We start from the raw sequence: 19,936 nt of genomic DNA, 5'->3' as shown, positions 1-19,936 counted from the left end.
CCGAAATGCCAGAACCAAATATTATTCTTCACTAATCAAGAAAAATAAAAACAACCCCAGGTTCCTCTCCAGCACTGTAGCCAAGCTGACAGAGAGTAAAAGCTCTACTGAACAGTCTATTCCTGCAACTCTTAGTAGTAATGATTTCATGAGCTTCTTTACTAATAAGATTATTACCATCAGATAAAAAAATGAATCAGCTCCTTCCCACTAATAGCACAGACACACTGTTCAACACAGTAGCCTCTGAACCAACGCCTAATTTATTTATTTAGATTGCTTTTCCCCTATAGATCTGGCTGAGCTGACTTCACTGGTCACTTCATCCAAGCCAACCTGTCTTTTAGAACCTATTCCATCAAGGCTATTTAAGGATGTATTGCTGTTAATGAACAGTTCCATATTAGATCAGATCAATTTATCTCTATTAACAGGCGACTTACCAAAGGCCTTTAAGGTGGCAGTAGTTTAAACCTCTGCTCAAAAAAACTACTCTAGACCCAGATATCTTAGCTAACTATAGACTCATATCAAATCTCCCCCTTATCTCTAAAATCCTGTTAATTTTTGAGATTATTGTGACTATCAACACAGGAATAGTCTGCTTGAAGACTTTCAGGGTTCAGGGAACATCACAGTACAGAAACAGCACTGCTAAAGGTGACCAACGACCTTCTCATGGCCTCAGACAGTGGACATGTTTCTATTCTCTTCCTATTCGATCTTAGTGCTGCATTTTATACTATTGATCAGACGATTCTATTACAGAGACTAGAACACATTGGGATTAAAGGAACAGAACTAGAATGATTTAATTCTTACTTATCTGATCGATTTCAGTTTGTTAACGTTAACAACAAATCTTCCATTCATACAAAAGTGAGTCAAGAATGTTCTGTGCTGGGACAGATACTTTTCACTTTATATATGCTTCCTTTAGGCAATATTATAAGAAAACACCACATCAATTTCCATTGCTACGCAGATGATACCGAGCTGTATTTATCTATAAAGCCAGATGAAACTAATCAGGTAGACAAACTTCAGGACTGTCTTAAAGACATAAAGGCCTGGATGACTTACAATTTTTTACTTCTGTTGTGCCTGCACATGGTGAAATATGGACTACAGATCCATGTTGTTTCATCAAGGGACAGACAGAGGAAAACAGCACCAAATGGAGCCCAAAAGACTCAAAGTCCCAGAATGCACGATTGTTGCATTCCCAGTCGGGGGTCACGACACGGTCCCAACACCCGCCGCTCATTGGACAGATGCGCCGGAATTCACGCAAGTGTTGGTCACCACGCCGGCTAAAGCCAGGTAAACAAAACTATCTGTCCCCCTCTTCAACATCGCACTCCAGTAACCCCACCAAAGGATGCAGACGTGCGTGGAACCAGGTCCCGCAACTCCTCCCCCACCTCACACCGGCGGCTGGGAGATCGCCTCGTGTCAACCCAAGTTTAACACACCGTGGACCCCACAACGCAGATGGCCGACAACAAACTTTTCCCCTTTCCTTTTTCTTTTTTTAAGTCAACTCGCTGGCCCTTTGCTGCCCAACGAAGTCCGCTCAGCTGCTGTACACTCCGCTGCCCCCATGTATTTACATTACATGTCACTAACTCTGTTTTCTCTCTCTCCTAGTGTATCTCTGACCCCAGAGCTGCAGGATCCAAACAAGTCATTATTATGGCCCGAGCGCCGACCAGCAGGAGGCTGGTGAAGGCCCTCTTGTTTTTGCAAGGATTATTAGGGGTCCAAGCATGAAGGTGCTGAGAACCGCGTTTGCAAGGCAGTGTGGTTCTTAGTACCAGTGGTGCTGAGAACCTTGCATCCTCCATGAGCATGGCAAAATGACTCAATAATGCCACCTTCAAATTTGCTAAAATTGAGCCCCTTGTCCAGGTTTGACCTACATGGATGAAATTTGGCAGCCACATTTATCATCTCCAAACACACCTAAAAGTCTACTGGACTCATATCCTAAACTCAACAGGAAGTCAGCCATTTTGATTTTGACATTTTCACACGTTATATTTTAAGGAACTCATTTTCACATGACCAGCTTCAAATTGGGTGTGTGTCAAAAGACCTATTGGATGAAAAGCTATGTAATTCCTGACTTTTCGTCAGAGGGCGTGGTCGTGACGGCGTGGCGAATTTTGATCATTCACCATGAAACAGTCAGTTGCTCGTAATCGAAGGTACATAGTCCAATCTGACCCAAACTTCTCAGCCATGACAATGGTGCTGCCTTCAACACATCTTCATGTCAATGTTGATTGAACGTCATTGCCCCACCTGCTGGGAACAGGAAGTGAAAAGTTTTATACTTATACTATGTCCTCCGCCTTGCAGGTTCACCAGATTCACCTCAAAATTGCTCAGAAAAGCTAAAACACTCTGATGATGTCATGTACAGAAATCTGTGACCCTTCGTCTGACGCCCTCCCCATGGCGTCACGGGGGAATTCGATGTGCCACCATGAAACATCAGACTATCATAACTCCACTCTATGTGGTCATTTCTTTACCAAGTTGCTCAGGCTTAATAACAGTCTCACCCTCAACAGATTTGCACATCAATATTGAACCACAAGTGAAACATGAGAACAAAAATTGATTCTACAGTGCCCGTAAACTTTGATAACAATTACATTTTCTATACATTCTGTACTGTACATGCACTGTGTTGGTAGAACACTGTTAAATCTAAAACTACATTCAAATACGGTTGAATATCTACAGAACACAAGCACACAAACCCTTTTATGTACAAACTTGTCTTATCATTTTTGTCATTGCTATTAGGGAAGGACCTGCCTGAAGGACTCCACTGTGCTGACCATGTTCTGTCTCCAAGAGCAAAGAAGAAAAATGTATCACTCGGTAGTTATCATTACATGTACTGTTACACAGCTTTTAAAATATATTTAAATCACACAAACCTTTTATTGCTTAAGGTTTTATCTGTAGTGTATGAGTTATTTGTCAATTCATAGTCAGATTTGAATGTGAAATCTGACATATTCAGTCAGTATTAAAGACAAAAATTGTTAAAATATAAACATAATCTATGAGCCAGAACCAGAAGTTATAGATTTACTCTCAAATTTATTTTTACTGAAGGTACAAAGCACAAAAAGGTGGACAATATTAAAAATTATAGATCACATTTAATATACAGACTGGGCCTGTGCAACCTGTAACAGCTGAGCCCAGAGCTGCAGAGTCCATGTGGTGGACTACATGTCAATATTGACTGAACGACATAGCGCCACCTGCTGGGAACAGGAAGTGAAACGTTTTATAACTTTACCTCCTCTGCGTTGCAGGTTGTCCAGATCCACCATGAAATTGATCAGAAAAGCTAAAACACTTTGATGATGTGATGAACAGAAATCTGTGACCCTTCGTTTGACGCCTTCACTGTGGCGGCGAAGTTCGATGTGCCCCCACGAAACATCAGACTGTTATAACTCGGCCATATCTTTATAAAAATTTTCAGGCATGATAACAGTCACACCCTCTACACATTTGCATGTCAATGTTTAACCACGTTTATAGCACCACATGCCAACTGGAAGGTACAAGTTTTGAACTTTAACATCCTCTGCCTTGCATGTTCACCAGATCCAACTCAAATTTGGTCAGTGAAGTTGTGAGACGTTGCAGATGTTATATTCTGAAAAGTTTGACAATCTGTTACACGCTGTGTTCACAGCAATGCATTGTTCGCCATGTAATACGAATGTGTGTTTGACGTACTTGGGATGCTTAGAATCTCATGAAACTTGGCAGACGCGTTAAGAGCGGGGAATCGTCATGTCTGAAATGGCTCTTTAGTCTAATGGTGGCAAAATGGCTTGCTAACGCCCACTATAACATTTCAAAGTCAAGGCCCCCACCTTTAAATTTGATGACGTCCTATAAAAAAGCCTCTGGGAGCCATTAGCCCAGCCCAACCAGAAGTCGGCCATTTTTACTTTTGCATCAAACCCACTATCACGACTTAACCTTATGTTGTCATATCTTCACGAAACTTCCCAGGAATGATAACAGTCACACCCTCAACACATCTGCATGTCAATATTCAGCCATGGTCATAGCGCCACCTCCTGACTACAGAAAGTGTGACTTATGTGCCAAACATCATCCGATTTACATGGTGCACTCAACACATCATGTACGCGGACGCGGGTTGTGAAATCCGCAACACACCCCGATTTGCGACACGTGAGCGAGGGTTTGAAAAACTGCATTGGACGAATTGGTCTAGTTATTACTATTATTATTATTAATAACGTCATTGCATTTATAAATGTCAGTATTATTTCTTTAATTACAAGTATCTATCTGGTAGAGATTAAAGCAGCGGTTGTACAGCTGTTGTCTCTCTCTCTCTCTCTTCTCTCCTCCTCTCTCCCCCATTTTTCTCCTCTCATCCCAAGCGGTCGAGGCAGATGGCCGCCCACAACTGAGTCCGGTTCTGTTAGAGATGTCTTCCTATTAAAAGGGAGTTGTTTCTCCTCCACAGTCGCCTAGTGCTTGCTCATTGTGAGAACTGTTTTCTCAGTATGGTTTTCTCTGTAATATTATGAGGTCTCAAAATATGTTGTGATTTGGCACTATACAAATAAAATTGAATCAAAAATTAAACTGCACAACACTATAACTGAGGAGAAATCACAAATATCAGAAATTGGTCCCTCAAAAGAATGGCATTGAATAAATGTCATCTTAATGCAACAATTCTTCTTAGTTAAAATAAATGCCGAAATTCAAGCTCCAAATGTTAATCAGAGGAAGGTGTATGTACCTGGTAGAGCTCGATACGCTGCTCAGACACTTTGGCCCCAGGGGTTTGAAGACGGAAGATCCTGAGCTCAGCCTTTACCAGGTTGGAAGCATTCTTCTCCATGGAGGAAACATCAAATGTCAGCCGCCTGAAGTAAGGGTTGAAGGGAGTTGGAGAGATGACATCTATAAAAAAGGAGAGAGTATGAGTGACTGTGGGTGTGTGTGTTTATGGCAAACACAGATGCAGGGGGTTAAAGGAGACTGGTTAGAGGTTTACTTTGATAATAAGGCATTTAGCTGGTGTGGTCTGTCTGTGGGTGTTGATTACATATACTCACTGCTGCACGCCACATTAAGTAACTGTGAGTGACCAATGAGCCTAGTGTTGTGTGTCACCCCAAATATCGTTTCCCAGCCCACCAGGATAGATCCCAATTAGCTTACACAAAATGTTATACAACTGCTACATGTACACACTGTCCTCTGTAGTTCATGCACTATGATCCATGCTTGCTCACTGTTCATTCTACAAAGATTTATCAGCTCTATACTGTTCACTATTAAGAATAGACTGTGGGTGATCTGGAAAACATCCCCCTCACAAAGGTGAAAAACACTCATAAACATTGACTGTGTCACAGTTAACCACTGGTCTCTCCATTATCTCTCTCCCTCGCCCTCTTCTAAGCATGTGAGCGAGACAGGTGTGCCGGAGGACAGAGCAGAGCCGATCCCACCAGCTGCACCCAATTCCACATTCAACCACTTATTCGACCACTTATATCTACCCAGCCCTGCCACTTCCACACTGCCAGATCGTAATCAATGTTCAGTCACTACTCTGCGACGTAGCTTGCTCCCTGATACCTATTGTCTGCCTGTTCTTTGGGAACTTAAGAATAATCCTGTTTTGTCCTTTCTGCCAGCCCCAGCTGCTCTTTACTCCGGAACCCGCTGGACTCTGCTCACCCGCATCTGCTTGGTTTTCCCCCTGCTCTGGATTTTAAATTGTAATTTTGTTGTTCTACTCTACTTTATTTTGACAACCCTGCTCTCTTTGAGGTTGACTTCCTGGGGCATGTTTTCATGGAGTACATACATCAAAATGCAGCCGGTGCTAGCCGCTCCAGTGTAGCTTCTTTAGCTCCTTCAGCTCCCCCAGCAGCTCTGGAGCAGCCGGGAGGACAGGGTGGCTGGGTGACTGTCTGCAATAAGAGGCATAGTCCTAAACTGAAGCTCACGGTTCACCACCAACCACTTCACGTTTCTAATAAATTCTCCCCTCTCGACACACCCGCTGAGGAAACAACTCTGATCATTGGTGACTCTGCTTTGAGGAACGTGAAGTTAGCGAAAGCAGCGACCACAGTCTGTATCCCAGGGGCCAGAGCAGGCGACGTTGAATCCCACCTAAAACTGCTGACTAAGGATAAACGTAGATACGGTAAAATTATTATTCACGTCGGCAGTAACGACACCTAATTACGCCAATCGGAGGTCATGAAGATGAATATTGATTCGGTGTGTACCTATGCAAAAGCAATGTCGGACTCTGTAGATTTCTCTGGACCCCTGCCCAACTTGAACAGTGATGACATGTATAGCCGTACATCATCACTAAACCACTGGTTGTCGTGGTGGTGTACAGATAACAATGTGGGCTTCATAGATAACTGGCGCACCTTATGGAGAATTCCTGGTCTGATGCGGAGAGATGGCATTCATCCAACTTTGGATGGTGCAGCACTCATTTGTAGAAACCTTAATCGGTTACCTACATGGTCAAACCCGTGACATTTCAGAGTTGGGACCAGGAAGCAGAGTTGCAGTCTTACACGCTTCTCTGCGCTTCTATTACACCAGTTACAAAACCCAATAGAAACTGTTTCTGCCCCACGACCACTTCAACTATCTAAACCAAAGGTAAATAAAAGAGGTGTAATTCACACAAATCTCATAAAGATCAATACAAAGCCTATAAATGAACCTAAAAGTAGAACAATAAAATGTGGATTATTTAATATTAGGTCACTCCCATCTAAATCTTTGTTAGTGAATGATCTGATAACTGATCAGCATGTTGATTCATTCTGTATGACTGAAACCTGGCTACAGCCAGAAGAATATCTTATTTTAAATTAATCAACACCTCCCTCCTATAATAATACTCATATTCGTCGAACCACAGCCCGAGGAGGAGGAGTAGCAGCCTAACTCTTAGCCTCTTTCACCCAAGCTGGAAATGTCAAAAACAAGTTATTGTAGTCGTTGTATATCGACCACCAGGCCCTTACTCTGAATTTCTATCTGATTTTTCAGACTTTTTAACTGAGTTGGTGCTTAGAACAGATAAAGTTATTATAGTGGGTGATTTCAACATTCATGTGGATGTTGCAAACGACAGTCTTAGTTCTGCCTTTAATTCGCTCATAGACTCAATTGGTTTTACTCAACATGTAAACAAACCCACTCACTGTTTTAATCACACCCTCAACCTCGTTCTGACATATGGCATAGACATTGACAATCTAATAGTATTTCCTCAAAACCCTCTGTCCGATCACTACTTAGTTACATTTGAATTCTCCATTATTAACTTTACTGAATTTGGAGAAAAGTTCTATTACAGCAGGTGTCTATCAGAAAACTCTGTTAGTAAATTCAAAGAAAAAGTTAGAAAGGAAGTGGCATTCCAATAATTATAATAAACTATTTTTCCAGTCTAGGTGATTCTCACCTAGACTGGAAAACCAATTATTGGAAAACCAATTATTATTCTTCACTAATAGAGGAAAATAAAAACAACCCCAGGTTCCTCTTCAGCACTGTAGCCAGGCTGACAGAGAGTAAAAGCTGTACTGAACAGTCTATTCGTCCAACTCTAAGTAGCAATGATTTCATGAGCTTCTTTACTAATAAGATTATAACCATCAGAGAAAAAAATTACCAGCTTCTTCCCAGTAATAGCACAGACAAACTGTCCAGTACAGTACTTTCTGAATACAATAGTATCGCCTAATTTATATTTAGAAGGCTTCTTCCCCATAGATCTGGCTGAGCTGACTTCACTTGTCACTTCATCCAAGCCATCAACCTGTCTTTTAGATCCTATTCCATCAACGCTATTTAAGGATGTATTACCTTTAATTAATAATTCCATATTAGATCAGATCAATTTATCTATATTAACAGGCTATGTACCAAAGGCCTTTAAGGTGGCAGTAGTTAAACCTCTGCTCAAAAAACCGACTCTAGACCCAGATATCTTAGCTAACTATAGACCCATATCAAACCTCCCCTTTATCTCTAAAATCCTTGAAAAATCAGTTACTAACCAGTCACGTGATTATTTACAAAGGAATAGTCTGCTTGAAGACTTTCAGTCAGGGTTTAGAAAACACCATAGTACAGAAAAAGCACTACTGAAGGTTACCAACGACTTTCTCATGGCCTCAGACAGTGGACATGTTTCTATTCTCGTCCTTATAGATCTTAGTGCTGCATTTGATACCATCGATCACAAAATTCTGTTACAGAGACGAGAACACATTGGGATTAAAGGAACAGCACTAGAATGGTTTCAGTCCTACTTTTCTGATAGATTTCAGTTTGTTAACGTTGATAACAAATCTTCCATTCATACAAAAGTGAGACATAGAGTACCACAAGGTTCTGTACTGGGACCGATACTTTTCACTTTATATATGCTTCCTTTAGGCAATATTATAAGAAAACACAACATCAATTTCCATTGCTACGCTGATGATACCCAGCTATATTTATCTATAAAGCCAGATGAAACTAATCAGGTAGACAAACTTCAGGACTGTCTTAAAGACATAAAGGCCTGGATGACTTATAATGTTTTACTTTTAAATTCAGAAAAAACTGAGGTAATTTTACTCGGCCCTAAACACCTCAGAGAAACATGATCTGATCATATAGTTACCTTGGATGGCATTACCTTGGCCTCAAGCTCTACTGTGAGAAACCTTGGAGTTACCATTGACCAGGACATGTCCTTTGACTCACACATAAAACAAGTCTCTAGGACAGCCTTCTTTCACCTGCGCAATATCAAGAACATTAGATACATCCTATGTCAAAAGGATGCTGAAAAACTAGTCCATGCATTTGTTACTTCTAGACTGGACTACTGTAATTCATTACTGCTAGGATGCCCCAATAAGTCTGTGAAAAGCCTCCAGTTAATCCAAAATGCCACAGCACGAGTTCTGACAGGAACTAATAAAAGAGATCATATTTCTCCAGTGTTAGAATCTCTGCATTGGCTTCCTGTAAAATTCAGAATAGAATTCAAAATACTGCTCCTAACCTACAAAGCCCTTAATAATCAAGCCCCACCATATCTTACAGAGCTCATAGTTTCATATTATCCCAATAGATCACTTCGCTCTGTAAATGCAGGACTACTTGTGGTTCCTAGAGTCTGTATAAGTAGAATGGGAGGCAGAGCCTTCAGCCACCAGGCTCCTCTCCTCTGGAACCAGCTCCCAGTTTGTGTCAGGGAGGCAGATACCCTCTCTACATTTAAAGTTAAACTTAAAACCTTCCTCTTTGATAAAGCTTATAGTTAGAGCTGCAAATGTGTTTAATAAACCATTTCTTTATTATGCTGCTATAGGCCTATACTGCTGGGGGAACTTATATCATGAGCATCTTTCTCCCTCTCCCGTTCTCTCCTTCTCCCTCTCTATCTCTCTCTCCTTCTCCCACTTTTTCTATCTCTCACTCTCTCTCTCTCTGCCCCATGTATCCACATTACAGGTCACTAACTCTGTTTTCTCTCTCCCCTAGTAGATCTGACCCCAGAGCTGCAGGATCCAAACTAGTAGTGCGCGATATAAAAGATATTCGATATAAACGTTAAAAATAGCCTACGATAGAGATTTTAATTCTATCGCTTTATCGCGATAATACATGTTGATGACGCAATCTACCTGCGGCCGCGAGATTTAGAGCCACGAGATGCAACCGGCTGCAACGCATCAGTCAACATGTCTGAAAGCGAAATGGAGGAGCTGGTGAAAAAGACTGGTGCAACTTCCACTTTTTGGACTTGGTTCAGATTTAAGCCGTCCGACAAGCAGCAGCAACAGCTCTGGCTAAGAGCAGTAACATGACTAATCTATTGTACCACCTCAAAACAAAACATGTCACTGAATACCAGCAGTGCCAGGCAATGCAACCAACCCCAAGCTCCAGTCGGAAGAACGCACAACTGAAAAAACAGGAACCGATCCAGTCCTCCATCCAACAGTCATTTGCAAAAGGTAATCCAAAAGGAAGAGCCCGCGATGAATTGAAATTACCAGAGCCATAACAGTTTACCGTAATTTCCGGACTATTGAGCGCACCTGAATATAAGCCGCACCGACCGAATTTTAAAAAAAGAATTATTTAGAACGTAAATAAGCCGCACGTGTCTATAAGCCTCAGGTGCCTACTGATACATTGAAACAAATGAACGTTCCACAGGCTTTAAGGAAACACTGCTTGTAACAAAAAATAAATAGGCTTTAAGGAAACACGGCTTGTAACAAAAATAGAAAATAAAACAAGAAAGTCATTGGTCACTATCTTCCTCCTCTTCCTCCTCCTCCTGCTCACTGAAACCACTGAAGTCATCTCCTTCGGTGTCGGAGTTGAATAGCCTCAGAATTGTTTCATCCGATGTTGGATCGTTTTCATTGTCGCTCTCGTCACTTTCCTCCGGAGGCAAACTACCCGCTGCGCTCATGCTGCCCTCTTGATCACGCAGCAGTCCGGCCTTTTTAAACCCGTTGATGATGGTGGATTTTTTGACAATGCTCCTTTCAGGACCCACTGACAGACTTGAGCATAAGTTGCTCTTCGCATGCGGCCCGTTTTAGTGAAGGATTTCTCCCCACTTGTCATCCAAGCCTCCCACTGAACACGGAGCGCCACCTTAAATGCACGATTGACACTGATGTCGAGTGGCTGCAAAAACTTTGTTGTGCCCCCAGGAATCACAGCTGGAATGGAGTTTGTCCTCTTGATGGCTTCTTTCACAGAATCTGTTATGTGGGCCCTCATGCTGTCCAAAACGAGCAATGCCTTGTTCTTGTGAAAGAATCCGCCCATGCGCTTGCCGTAACACTCCGTATGCCATTCATGCATTAGGCTTTCTGTCATCCATCCTTTCTTTTTGACTTTCATAATAATATCTCTCGGGAATTTTTCTTTTGGCATCGTCGTGCGTTTAAAAATCACAATAGGTGGAAGCTTTCCTCCCGATGCCGTGCAGCCCAGAACACAGGTGAAGTGCGTTTTTTCATGCCCAGTTGTTTTTAAGGGGCTGATGATTCACCTTTCCTGTTGACAGTCCGAGTGAGAGGCAGGTCAAACGTCAGAGGAACCTCATCCATATTTATGATGTCCTGCGGGCCGATGGAATGCTTCGCTATCTTTGCATCAGTGAATTTGTGGAAGTTGGAAATTTTTTCCTCGTAGTTGGGAGGGAGCTGCTGACATAGAATCGTCCGTACCCTGATTGACAGCCCTTTACGTCTCATAAATCTGAGACAACACGATGGTCCACCTCTAAAATCTTCAAACTTCATTGCGGTGGCGATTGTTTTTGCTTTCAGTCGGATCTGCACAGTTGAAACACCTCAGCCGTCTGCTCTCTGTGTGTTGACCCAGTCTTCAAGCTCATTTTCTAGGTCGGGCCATCTGCTTTTTTTCCCTCTGAAAGCTTTCGTTGTCTTTTTGCACTGAGTCAGTTCCTCACGCTGCTGTTTCCAACGTCTTATCATCGACTCATTAAGGCCAAGCTCCCGTGCAGCAGCTCTATTTCCTTTTCCAACAGCCAGATCGATCGCCTTTAACTTGAAAGCTGCATCATATGCATTTCTCCGTGTCTTTGTCATGATGAGGGTGACAAAATGACTAACGCAATCAGAATGATGGGAAGTTTGAGCGCGCGGGGAAGTTGTTTCACCTTAACCCGTTCTGCAATTTAATTGGTCTAACGAAAATGCGGGGGAAAAATTCATAAATTAGCCGCATCATTGTATAAGCCGCAAGGTTCAAAGCCCGGGAAAAAAGTAGCGGCTTATAGTCCGGAAATTACGGTACCTGTGTAAGGACATGGTCCCTTTTCCGTTTTGCACTTTTTACTGTTCATGTGCACTAATGTAAAGAAACTTTTATTCTGCAAGTATTTTCTTTATTCAAAATTTTGTTTTGCTTTCATTTTGCACTTTTATGTTTTCATTTGAAGTATATGTGGACTACACTTGTAATATTTTTTTTATTTAAAATACTGGAAATATTGTTTGTATGTTTCAAACAAAAATGCGTTACATTAGGCTGCAGGTAAGAATGTTTGTTTGAAAAATGTTATTATTTAAAGTATATATTTCTTTACCTTATACTGAGGCCGTAGCAAGTATTTTCAGTACAGTGTCTGTTCAGTGCCTTTTAGAATGGTTTGCACTAAAGGAAAGAAACCTTATACTTTTTCTTTGTTAAAGTCTCTGCAGCTAATTCTAACTTGAATTTTTCATTTGTTGAATTTCTTTTTGTTCTTAAATTTTATTTATCTGCAACATTATGTTGTATGTTAGCTGTTTTTGGACAATAAATGTTTTCAAAACTACATATTATGTTACTATCTTCCATTTTTTTCCAAAAACATTTAGCAGTTTGGCTTTCCTTAGGGTCTATGTAACCTGTTCTGAAATGGTTCTATTATAATTTACATATTGTGATATATATCTTTATCGCAAGAGGCTGCAATGTATATCGCGATATGGGTTTTAGGCCATATCGCCCATCCCAAACCCATCATTATCTATCCCCCGATATGTTTTACAGTACATGTCACTAACCCTGTTTGTGTTTTCTATCTCTCCTAGTGTATCTCTGACCCCAGAGCCGCAGGACCCAAACCCGTCATTATTTTTGTTATTATTATTATTATTAATAATATCATCACTAATAATAACAACAACATAATTGTATTTTTTAATTATAAGTATCAGTCTGGTAGAGATTAAAGCGGCGGTTTTACAACTGCCCTCTCTCTCTCTCTTCTCTCCTACTGTCTCTCCACCCACCCTCTTTATGCCCACTTCTCCACTCATCCCCATTTCTCTCCTCACCCCAACCGGTCGAGACCTCAGAGTGGATACACCTTGGAGAAGAGCATTGCAATAGTCAAGAAGGGAGCAATACAGGCTTGAGGAGACTTTCTGCTACAGGTCATGGTAGAGAAGTGTCATCTAGAAATGTTATTCAGATGGATAAGATTGTGTCAAACACAGGGTGGAGCCTAGAATTACACAACATTCTTTGACTTCAACAATTGAGAATGTAATGACCTTGTGATTGACCAAATTCAGATGAGTGACTTTACAAAGTACAGCTGAGGAGGTAATGAGGATAGCTTCAGTTTCATTATAGTTTAGTTTGAGGTGTCATCCAAACACTGACTAAGGCAGTCTGTCAGATTGGATGTCAGAGGGCTTGGTGTGAAAGTTGAGGCCATGTTAACACAAATTATTATTATTATAGTAGTAGTAGTAGTAGTAGAAGAAGTAAGCTACTCATTAAGTGAGATTTAATAGGATACATATGTTGAGGCAACCACAGCATTGAGAAGGTCATAAATAAGTGTAATCCTCTGCAATGGTTATAAACTAGAAGAAAGGGGGAGATTCTATGCTCTAAACATAATCAACAGAACAGAACAACAAGCTGGTGAATTCTCTGAATCCTTTGCAGCGGGTTAATGTAACTTATATAAATAAAGTAAATTAGTAAATAAAAAAATAAATAAAACACTTTTTTAAGGAACTAAAAGTTCCTACAAACCGTAGTCTCCTGCAGTCTAAAGGAGATTAGGTATATTTGCCTGACTTGGGTAACGTATTGTGTCACTTGCGGTTTGCTGGTGTAATCCACTGCTCATCTTTGTCTCTCTTAATGCTGTTGTTTTCTCCAACTACTGGGCTAATTATCCACTCTGCTTACCCTTGTTCAGTCAGGAGCACTTTTTGACTTATGTTAGTCAAATATATTTTCTTTATTAATATTTGCAATAATTAAAGAAATAATAATAATAATAATAAAACTCACAGTGGTTTACACTCTTATCTGCTCTTCGTATCATAGCTTAGCAAGTTAGCTTTAGCTGCGAACGATGGCCTCTCTCTCTACCTTTCCCTCTCCCGCTCTTTTGCTTGGTTTGCTCTAGGTTAAATTTCTCCCCTGCCTCCTTTAGTGAAAATGGTACTTGTAAGAAGTGTAGTTTATTTGCCACTGTTCAGGTTACTTTATTTGTACCTGTAGGTAAATTTGTTTGCACAGTTAAAAATTGCAGGGCATCCATGACACAAATGACACAAATGAAGCTAATGAAGATGCTAAAAAGTCTAGTAATTGAAAACACATAAAACTGACCACCATAACATACATAAACAAGTAAAAACTAAATACAATATCCTAAAAAAACAAATGAATAATTAATACATACACAAATACAGGCTCCAGAAAGGTCTCATTTCAGAATGAATTTGTTCATTTAATCAAGGTTGACCGTCAGAGTTAGATGCTTCCACTTGTCATTACATTAAGCTACTCCCAAATGTATAATAATTTTTACAGTATTTTAACATTTGATCAAATTTTCCATTGTTTTATTAAAACTATGTTGGGACTTTTTTTTTATCTGTATTCGATGGTGGGTGGGGCGTTTCTTTACAAATATATTTGGTTTTTCGAGCCTCCATGTGCGCGGGCGTATCTGTGTATGTGTGTGCATTTGTGTGTTTGAACGTGACATTTATTGTCCTGTGTGTGTTGCATGTGCGTGGCAGCTGTAATTACCACACTTCAAAATGTGAATATAGGATATTTGTCTGTAATGCAGGAATCTACGGAAGGGCCGTGCTTATTCTCTTGCCATTCACCTACAGAGATAAGATAAACACTACATCACCACAGACAGGTAGACATTTGAATTGTCCTACAATACTGACTAGTAGACCTCACATAAATGCACAGATTGCACAAAAGATTGCTTGGATTCAGGATTTAAAGTCTACTATTGATATGCTTAATATAATTCAAATTCTTTTTTCATGTCTTGGGTGTATTGGTTTTTTGTTTGATTGTTGTTTTAATGGGTGAAGTATGAAAATGTGTCCCAATCTGTTAACATGGAAGTTTTACACAGAAAAAATATGGCTAAACTGAAAGATTAACTTTACAGTCATTAATATAACTGTTAATATGTTAATAGAAACACAATCACATACAAAATTGGCTGATAAGTCTGGTATGAAGTTAAATTAGTCATAAACCGATTAAACACATACCAGACTTTTCTCATAATCACTAATATGTTCTTCCAAAAGTCCTAATAAACCCACCTTGTGATTAAATCAAAAATAGTATTTTCAAATTCAATTAAGACTGAATAGCACGTTAATTAATTTTGGTTTACACTTAATAAATGGGATTATTATATTTAACTTCTTCTCATGCACCATTCTTTTTGTTATGTACCCTTTAAGGTTGAATCACCTTTTAACTCTATCCCACACCCTCTTAAAAACAACCTAATCTCTGAACCTACTCAGAGTCAAGGGGAGCAGGAGACTCTCCTAAAGCACATTGGGTAAGAAGCGGGGAACACTGAACATGTCAGCATAAAGGCAATTGCTAGTCATAAGGTCACGTAAGATGTTGTGAAATTGTTCTTCATAGTTTTTCTGAATCTCTGGCTAATTTTCTCAAAACTCTAAACACAAAAGACCAAACACAAAATTACTGAACTCAAAAAAGCAAACTCTGCATTCAAAACTACATGCAAATCTATTTTTGCATCATAACATTAATGAGATTTCTAGCCACCAACGGGTGTGCTCAACAAAAAACACTAGTAGCCTTTTGTATTTTCAGTGTTACATAACATTACATTCATTAAGCTGACAATTCAAATGGGTTTCTGTTTTCCTGGTGTCAATGCTCTTTCCTCCATCAAGGATCAATCATTTTGTTGAACGGTGGCTGCTCATCCCTCGCAGTGAGGGAGTTGCAAGCTGTTTGGTAGTAGCAGAGCAGATTGTACGGGTAAGGTTTGGCAATGTGTTGGATGTAAGAAGGGCCTGAGCCATTCGCAGCACACCAGGTAAGTACTAGTGCCTTGAATCGGATTCGAGCCACCACCGGGACCAGTGCAGGGTGTGGAGGAGCAGTGTGGTAGTACTTCTTTTCCTAAATTCTAATCACAAAAAGAAATGCAAAATGTAAGAAAATAATCTCTTGTTTCTAGTATTGTCCTGACCACAGGACCTCATCTACACCACCAGTGTCATTCATCAGCAGGAAAATAATCTTTTGGATGGACAGATCCAGCTGCCAAAGGCCCCCACATCAACTTTACCACATGCATCCTTCATGTCCTGGAAAATTTCAAATCAATTAGGTTTAAGAGCTATAGAACATTACATTGTGTGTGGTCAATGAACCATTTGCGGAACAGAGTGGCCAGGTGGAATGTTGTGTTGTCCCAGATGACAACAAGATGGGTTGCTCGGCTCCCTCTGCTTGGTGGGAGGATGCCATATGGAATGTGATGAGAAAGGCGGTGTTGTAGGGACATGTTGGTCGGCTTGGTGATTGAGAACTGGTCTGGCTAAAGGCTGGACACAGTGATATTCCCAGCCTGTTGTGTCGAGATACTGTTAATAAACACTTGCTGGAAGATGCTGTCATGGTACTACACAATACGATGAAAACCACAATTGTAGCATTAGATTTTTGATGTAGTTGCTGTGTTTAAACGGTAAGGTATATTTACTTTTTTTCCTTTCGAAAAGAATAAAGACAAACAAGCAAACTAGAACCAAAAACAAGAAGGGGTGTATAGGCTAAAAAAGTGTGTTTACATGTTGGGAGACAATCCAGTAAGTTATCTAAATTTTAGAACACAAAATAGTTTAGGAGACCATGCAACCTTTTCCAGACGGGGAGAGGAAAGAACAAAAGACAAGCTAACAGAAGAACCTAACAGGAAAAGGGTATATTCATTTGCCAAGTCCATAAAATGCGTCCATGGCAATATATAAAGGACCCATTTTGACCATAAACTTCTTCTAAAAGTGAAAAGGTAATTTTTTTAATGATGTCTGTCCATCATTACCATGTCTGTCCATGGTGCACCCAGGGTGCAGCCAATGCATTGTAATAGTTGTCTCACCAGCAGATATCAGAACACCAAAAAAATATATATCTTCAGATGGGCTTCATGAAGTGGAAGTGGAATGGTATTTTTGTTAGAAACATATTGGCCAATATTTTGTGCATCTCTGACCAGAAATGTCTAATTACTGGGCATTCCCAGAATGTGCCAGTTATTGGCATTCTGACTCCTAGACATTCTCCTGCACTTCGAATCTTCTTCTGTAAAGTGGGGTTTTCTGCTTTCGGGAAACTAACAATAAATGTACCATTCCTCCTTGGATATCTCCAATTAACTCGACATTTCCATTGTTTTTAATTTAGTCTGTGAAATGGGATTCTTTAACCATAAAGCTCTTATGCAGTCTGGATATATTATATTAATATCACTTTTAGCACTGGGTCATCTAAATCTAATGAGTAATTCTTTCCAACTTGGTCAAAAATAATGGTGTAATCGATACATATCAAATTCTTGCTTTATCTGAGAAAATGCTTCTTTCAAGTTTGGAAATCTTTTAATTATCCCCTATCTGCTATAGAGCAAAGTATTGATATTCCCTTAGCCATACAGCTTTTAAAATCTAATGTGTAGTTGATTAAGCTTAACATCTGGGTCATAGGCACACCATCAAATTATTCCTAGCATATCTTGTGCTTTGTAGTCCAAGCTTTAAGTAAAAATTGTATCCATGGGTTTCCAAATTTTCCCAGATCCTTAGTGCCCAATACTGCCTGAATTGGAGGGTCCTTCATTTGTGACTTTTCAATGTCCTTCCATTAGGCATGGTATCCTGGTTGCATAAATGTATCATTGGTCAAATTTGAGCCAAGATGAAATAATCTTTCAAATGTGGTACAGCCATACCTCTTCCTAGCTTTGAGAGTTGTAAAGTTTTTACTCTCAGTTTTTCCCCTTGTCAAAATGAACCTAGAAATAATTTTATCCCACTCAGAAAATTGTTTTTCAACAGGGAGAGCTTGAAACCAAAACAGAAGCCTCGGGAAAATGTTCATTTTGACATTGGAGTTCGATCTCTGTATGTCTGATTTTATCCTGGTCAGGAGGGAGTAATAATTACTCTCTGCTAATGTGGAAACGTCTTTGGGTAATAGTACCCTTAGGTACTTTAATGCAGTCTGTTCACAATTCTAGTGAAATTAATCTCGGGAGATCTTTAGGTGCGGTATCATTTAGTGTTAGAATCAGGGTTTTTAGAACATTTCATTTGTATCCTGTGTACTTGCTAAAAGTAATCAAAATTTGAAATAGTTCAGAAAATTAATTTGAAGGTTCACTAAAATTTACTAAAACATCATCCGCGCATTTATGGGGATTCCTTTAATACTGTCAGTTTGTCTGATCCATTGTGCAAGGGGTTCAATATAAAGCGCAAAAAGAAGTGGCAGCATTTCGCAACCCCCGTTCTAATTTTATAATGTCTGATGAATATGAATTTATTATTATCTGGGCAGTTGGATTATTACAAATAATTTTTAGTCCAATAAAGAAAACTCCAGCTCATGGAGTCAAAGGCCTTCTCTGAGGTAAATTGGGTCACGAAGTTTGGACTCGAATGCAAGATTCAGATCTTGGAGTTCAAAAAACAAAAAAAAATGAATAACACAAGCAGGTCGGTACACATGGAGGCAATCAGAGAAAGGCAGACAATCCAAAAAAGGACTGAGGCAAAAGACTATGTCAAAACCCTCACAGACAGGGATCAAAAACCAGGTAAACTACACGAGGAAGAAATGGAAAGCTTGCAGTAGAATACAAAGACGAACTGGCAACACAACAGGGGAGCACAGACTAAATACACAGGAGGATGAGATGTTTGCACCAGTAAAAGACATTAGGGCAAGGGAAATGAACTGAACTTTCAAAATAAAAAAAAACATAACTTATGAGCCAGCAGCAGACATGACATTCTCTGCTTCCAGACTGACCAGTAAAGCTTGTAATTCATGTTCTAATATCTGACTCAATATATGTAGCGAACATCTATGCAAGATAAACCCTGTATGGTCAGTGTGGTTAAGCTTGGTAATGACTTCTTCATAGTGTATTCCTAGGGTTATCATTTATTTGCAGCGATAACAGAAGGGGTGCATGGTCAGACAGGTCAATGTTACCTGTCTCAAAGTAATGTATTCTGTGACGATCTCTTTTGAAGATAAGAAATTTGTCAATTCTGTAATAGATAGCATTTGCATTTGTAATTGCGATCTGTTGGATGGAAGTCTCTCCAAAGATCTATCACACCAAGTAAGTATCTGAGGGGATCGAGATGTCAAAGCGCCCATAAAGAGATATACAGCTCATTGCGAAGAGTAGAGCCCTTTGATATTGTGACTGGGTGCCCCCCGCCCAAAAAAAAAGAACCCCTACACGATCGCAAAGAGCTGTATGTAACTTCCAATAAGTCACCTTTTGTAGACTCCTTTGATGGGATTAGTGTTTCCCATAGGATTTTGAGAGACTGTGGTGGTGGGTGTAAGACCCTGTAGGGGGGTCCGGGGGCATGCTCCCCCGTGGAGGAAAATTTTGTACACTTCATAGCTAAATCCATCAATCTGGTGAAGTTTGATAGCAATTAAGAAGGCTACATCTATATGAACAACATTATGCTCTCGTAAACAATTGTGTGCTGTAGTTCCTGAGGATATTTTAATGTATTCGATTTCAAAGACCACAATTCTGTCTATATTATGATTTTCATTTATTTACCCCTATCATACATATGTTTTGTGATCCTCAAAGAAATTAAGATACTTTTCAGACATACATTTTATATATAAGGGCAGCAGAATGTACCATCCACTGCTGGAGACATTTTAATGATCTTGCAAGAAGTCGGTCTGTTGCGTACGGGCCAAGAAAGTGCAGTGTTAA

At 40.0% G+C, this 19,936-nt stretch overlaps 1 protein-coding gene across 5 annotated transcripts in view; it reads right to left on the bottom strand.

Annotated features, from left to right (window-relative positions):
- The window catches only part of tgfb2 (transforming growth factor, beta 2), a 94,131-nt gene that overhangs the window by 23,855 nt on the left and 50,340 nt on the right, over positions 1-19,936 (bottom strand). For all 5 annotated transcript variants that reach the window (XM_035608274.2, XM_035608273.2, XM_035608275.2 and 2 more), the window contains one exon: positions 4,826-4,989. In XM_035608274.2, coding sequence (XP_035464167.1) covers positions 4,826-4,989 — 164 coding nt within the window. The remainder of the gene's footprint in view (positions 1-4,825; positions 4,990-19,936) is intronic.

The sequence above is a fragment of the Scophthalmus maximus genome, chromosome 10 (assembly GCF_022379125.1).
Source record: "Scophthalmus maximus strain ysfricsl-2021 chromosome 10, ASM2237912v1, whole genome shotgun sequence".
Lineage (NCBI taxonomy): Eukaryota > Metazoa > Chordata > Actinopteri > Pleuronectiformes > Scophthalmidae > Scophthalmus > Scophthalmus maximus.
The sequence above is the reverse complement of the archived record's forward strand: the minus strand, read 5'-3'. Positions and strand labels throughout refer to the sequence as shown.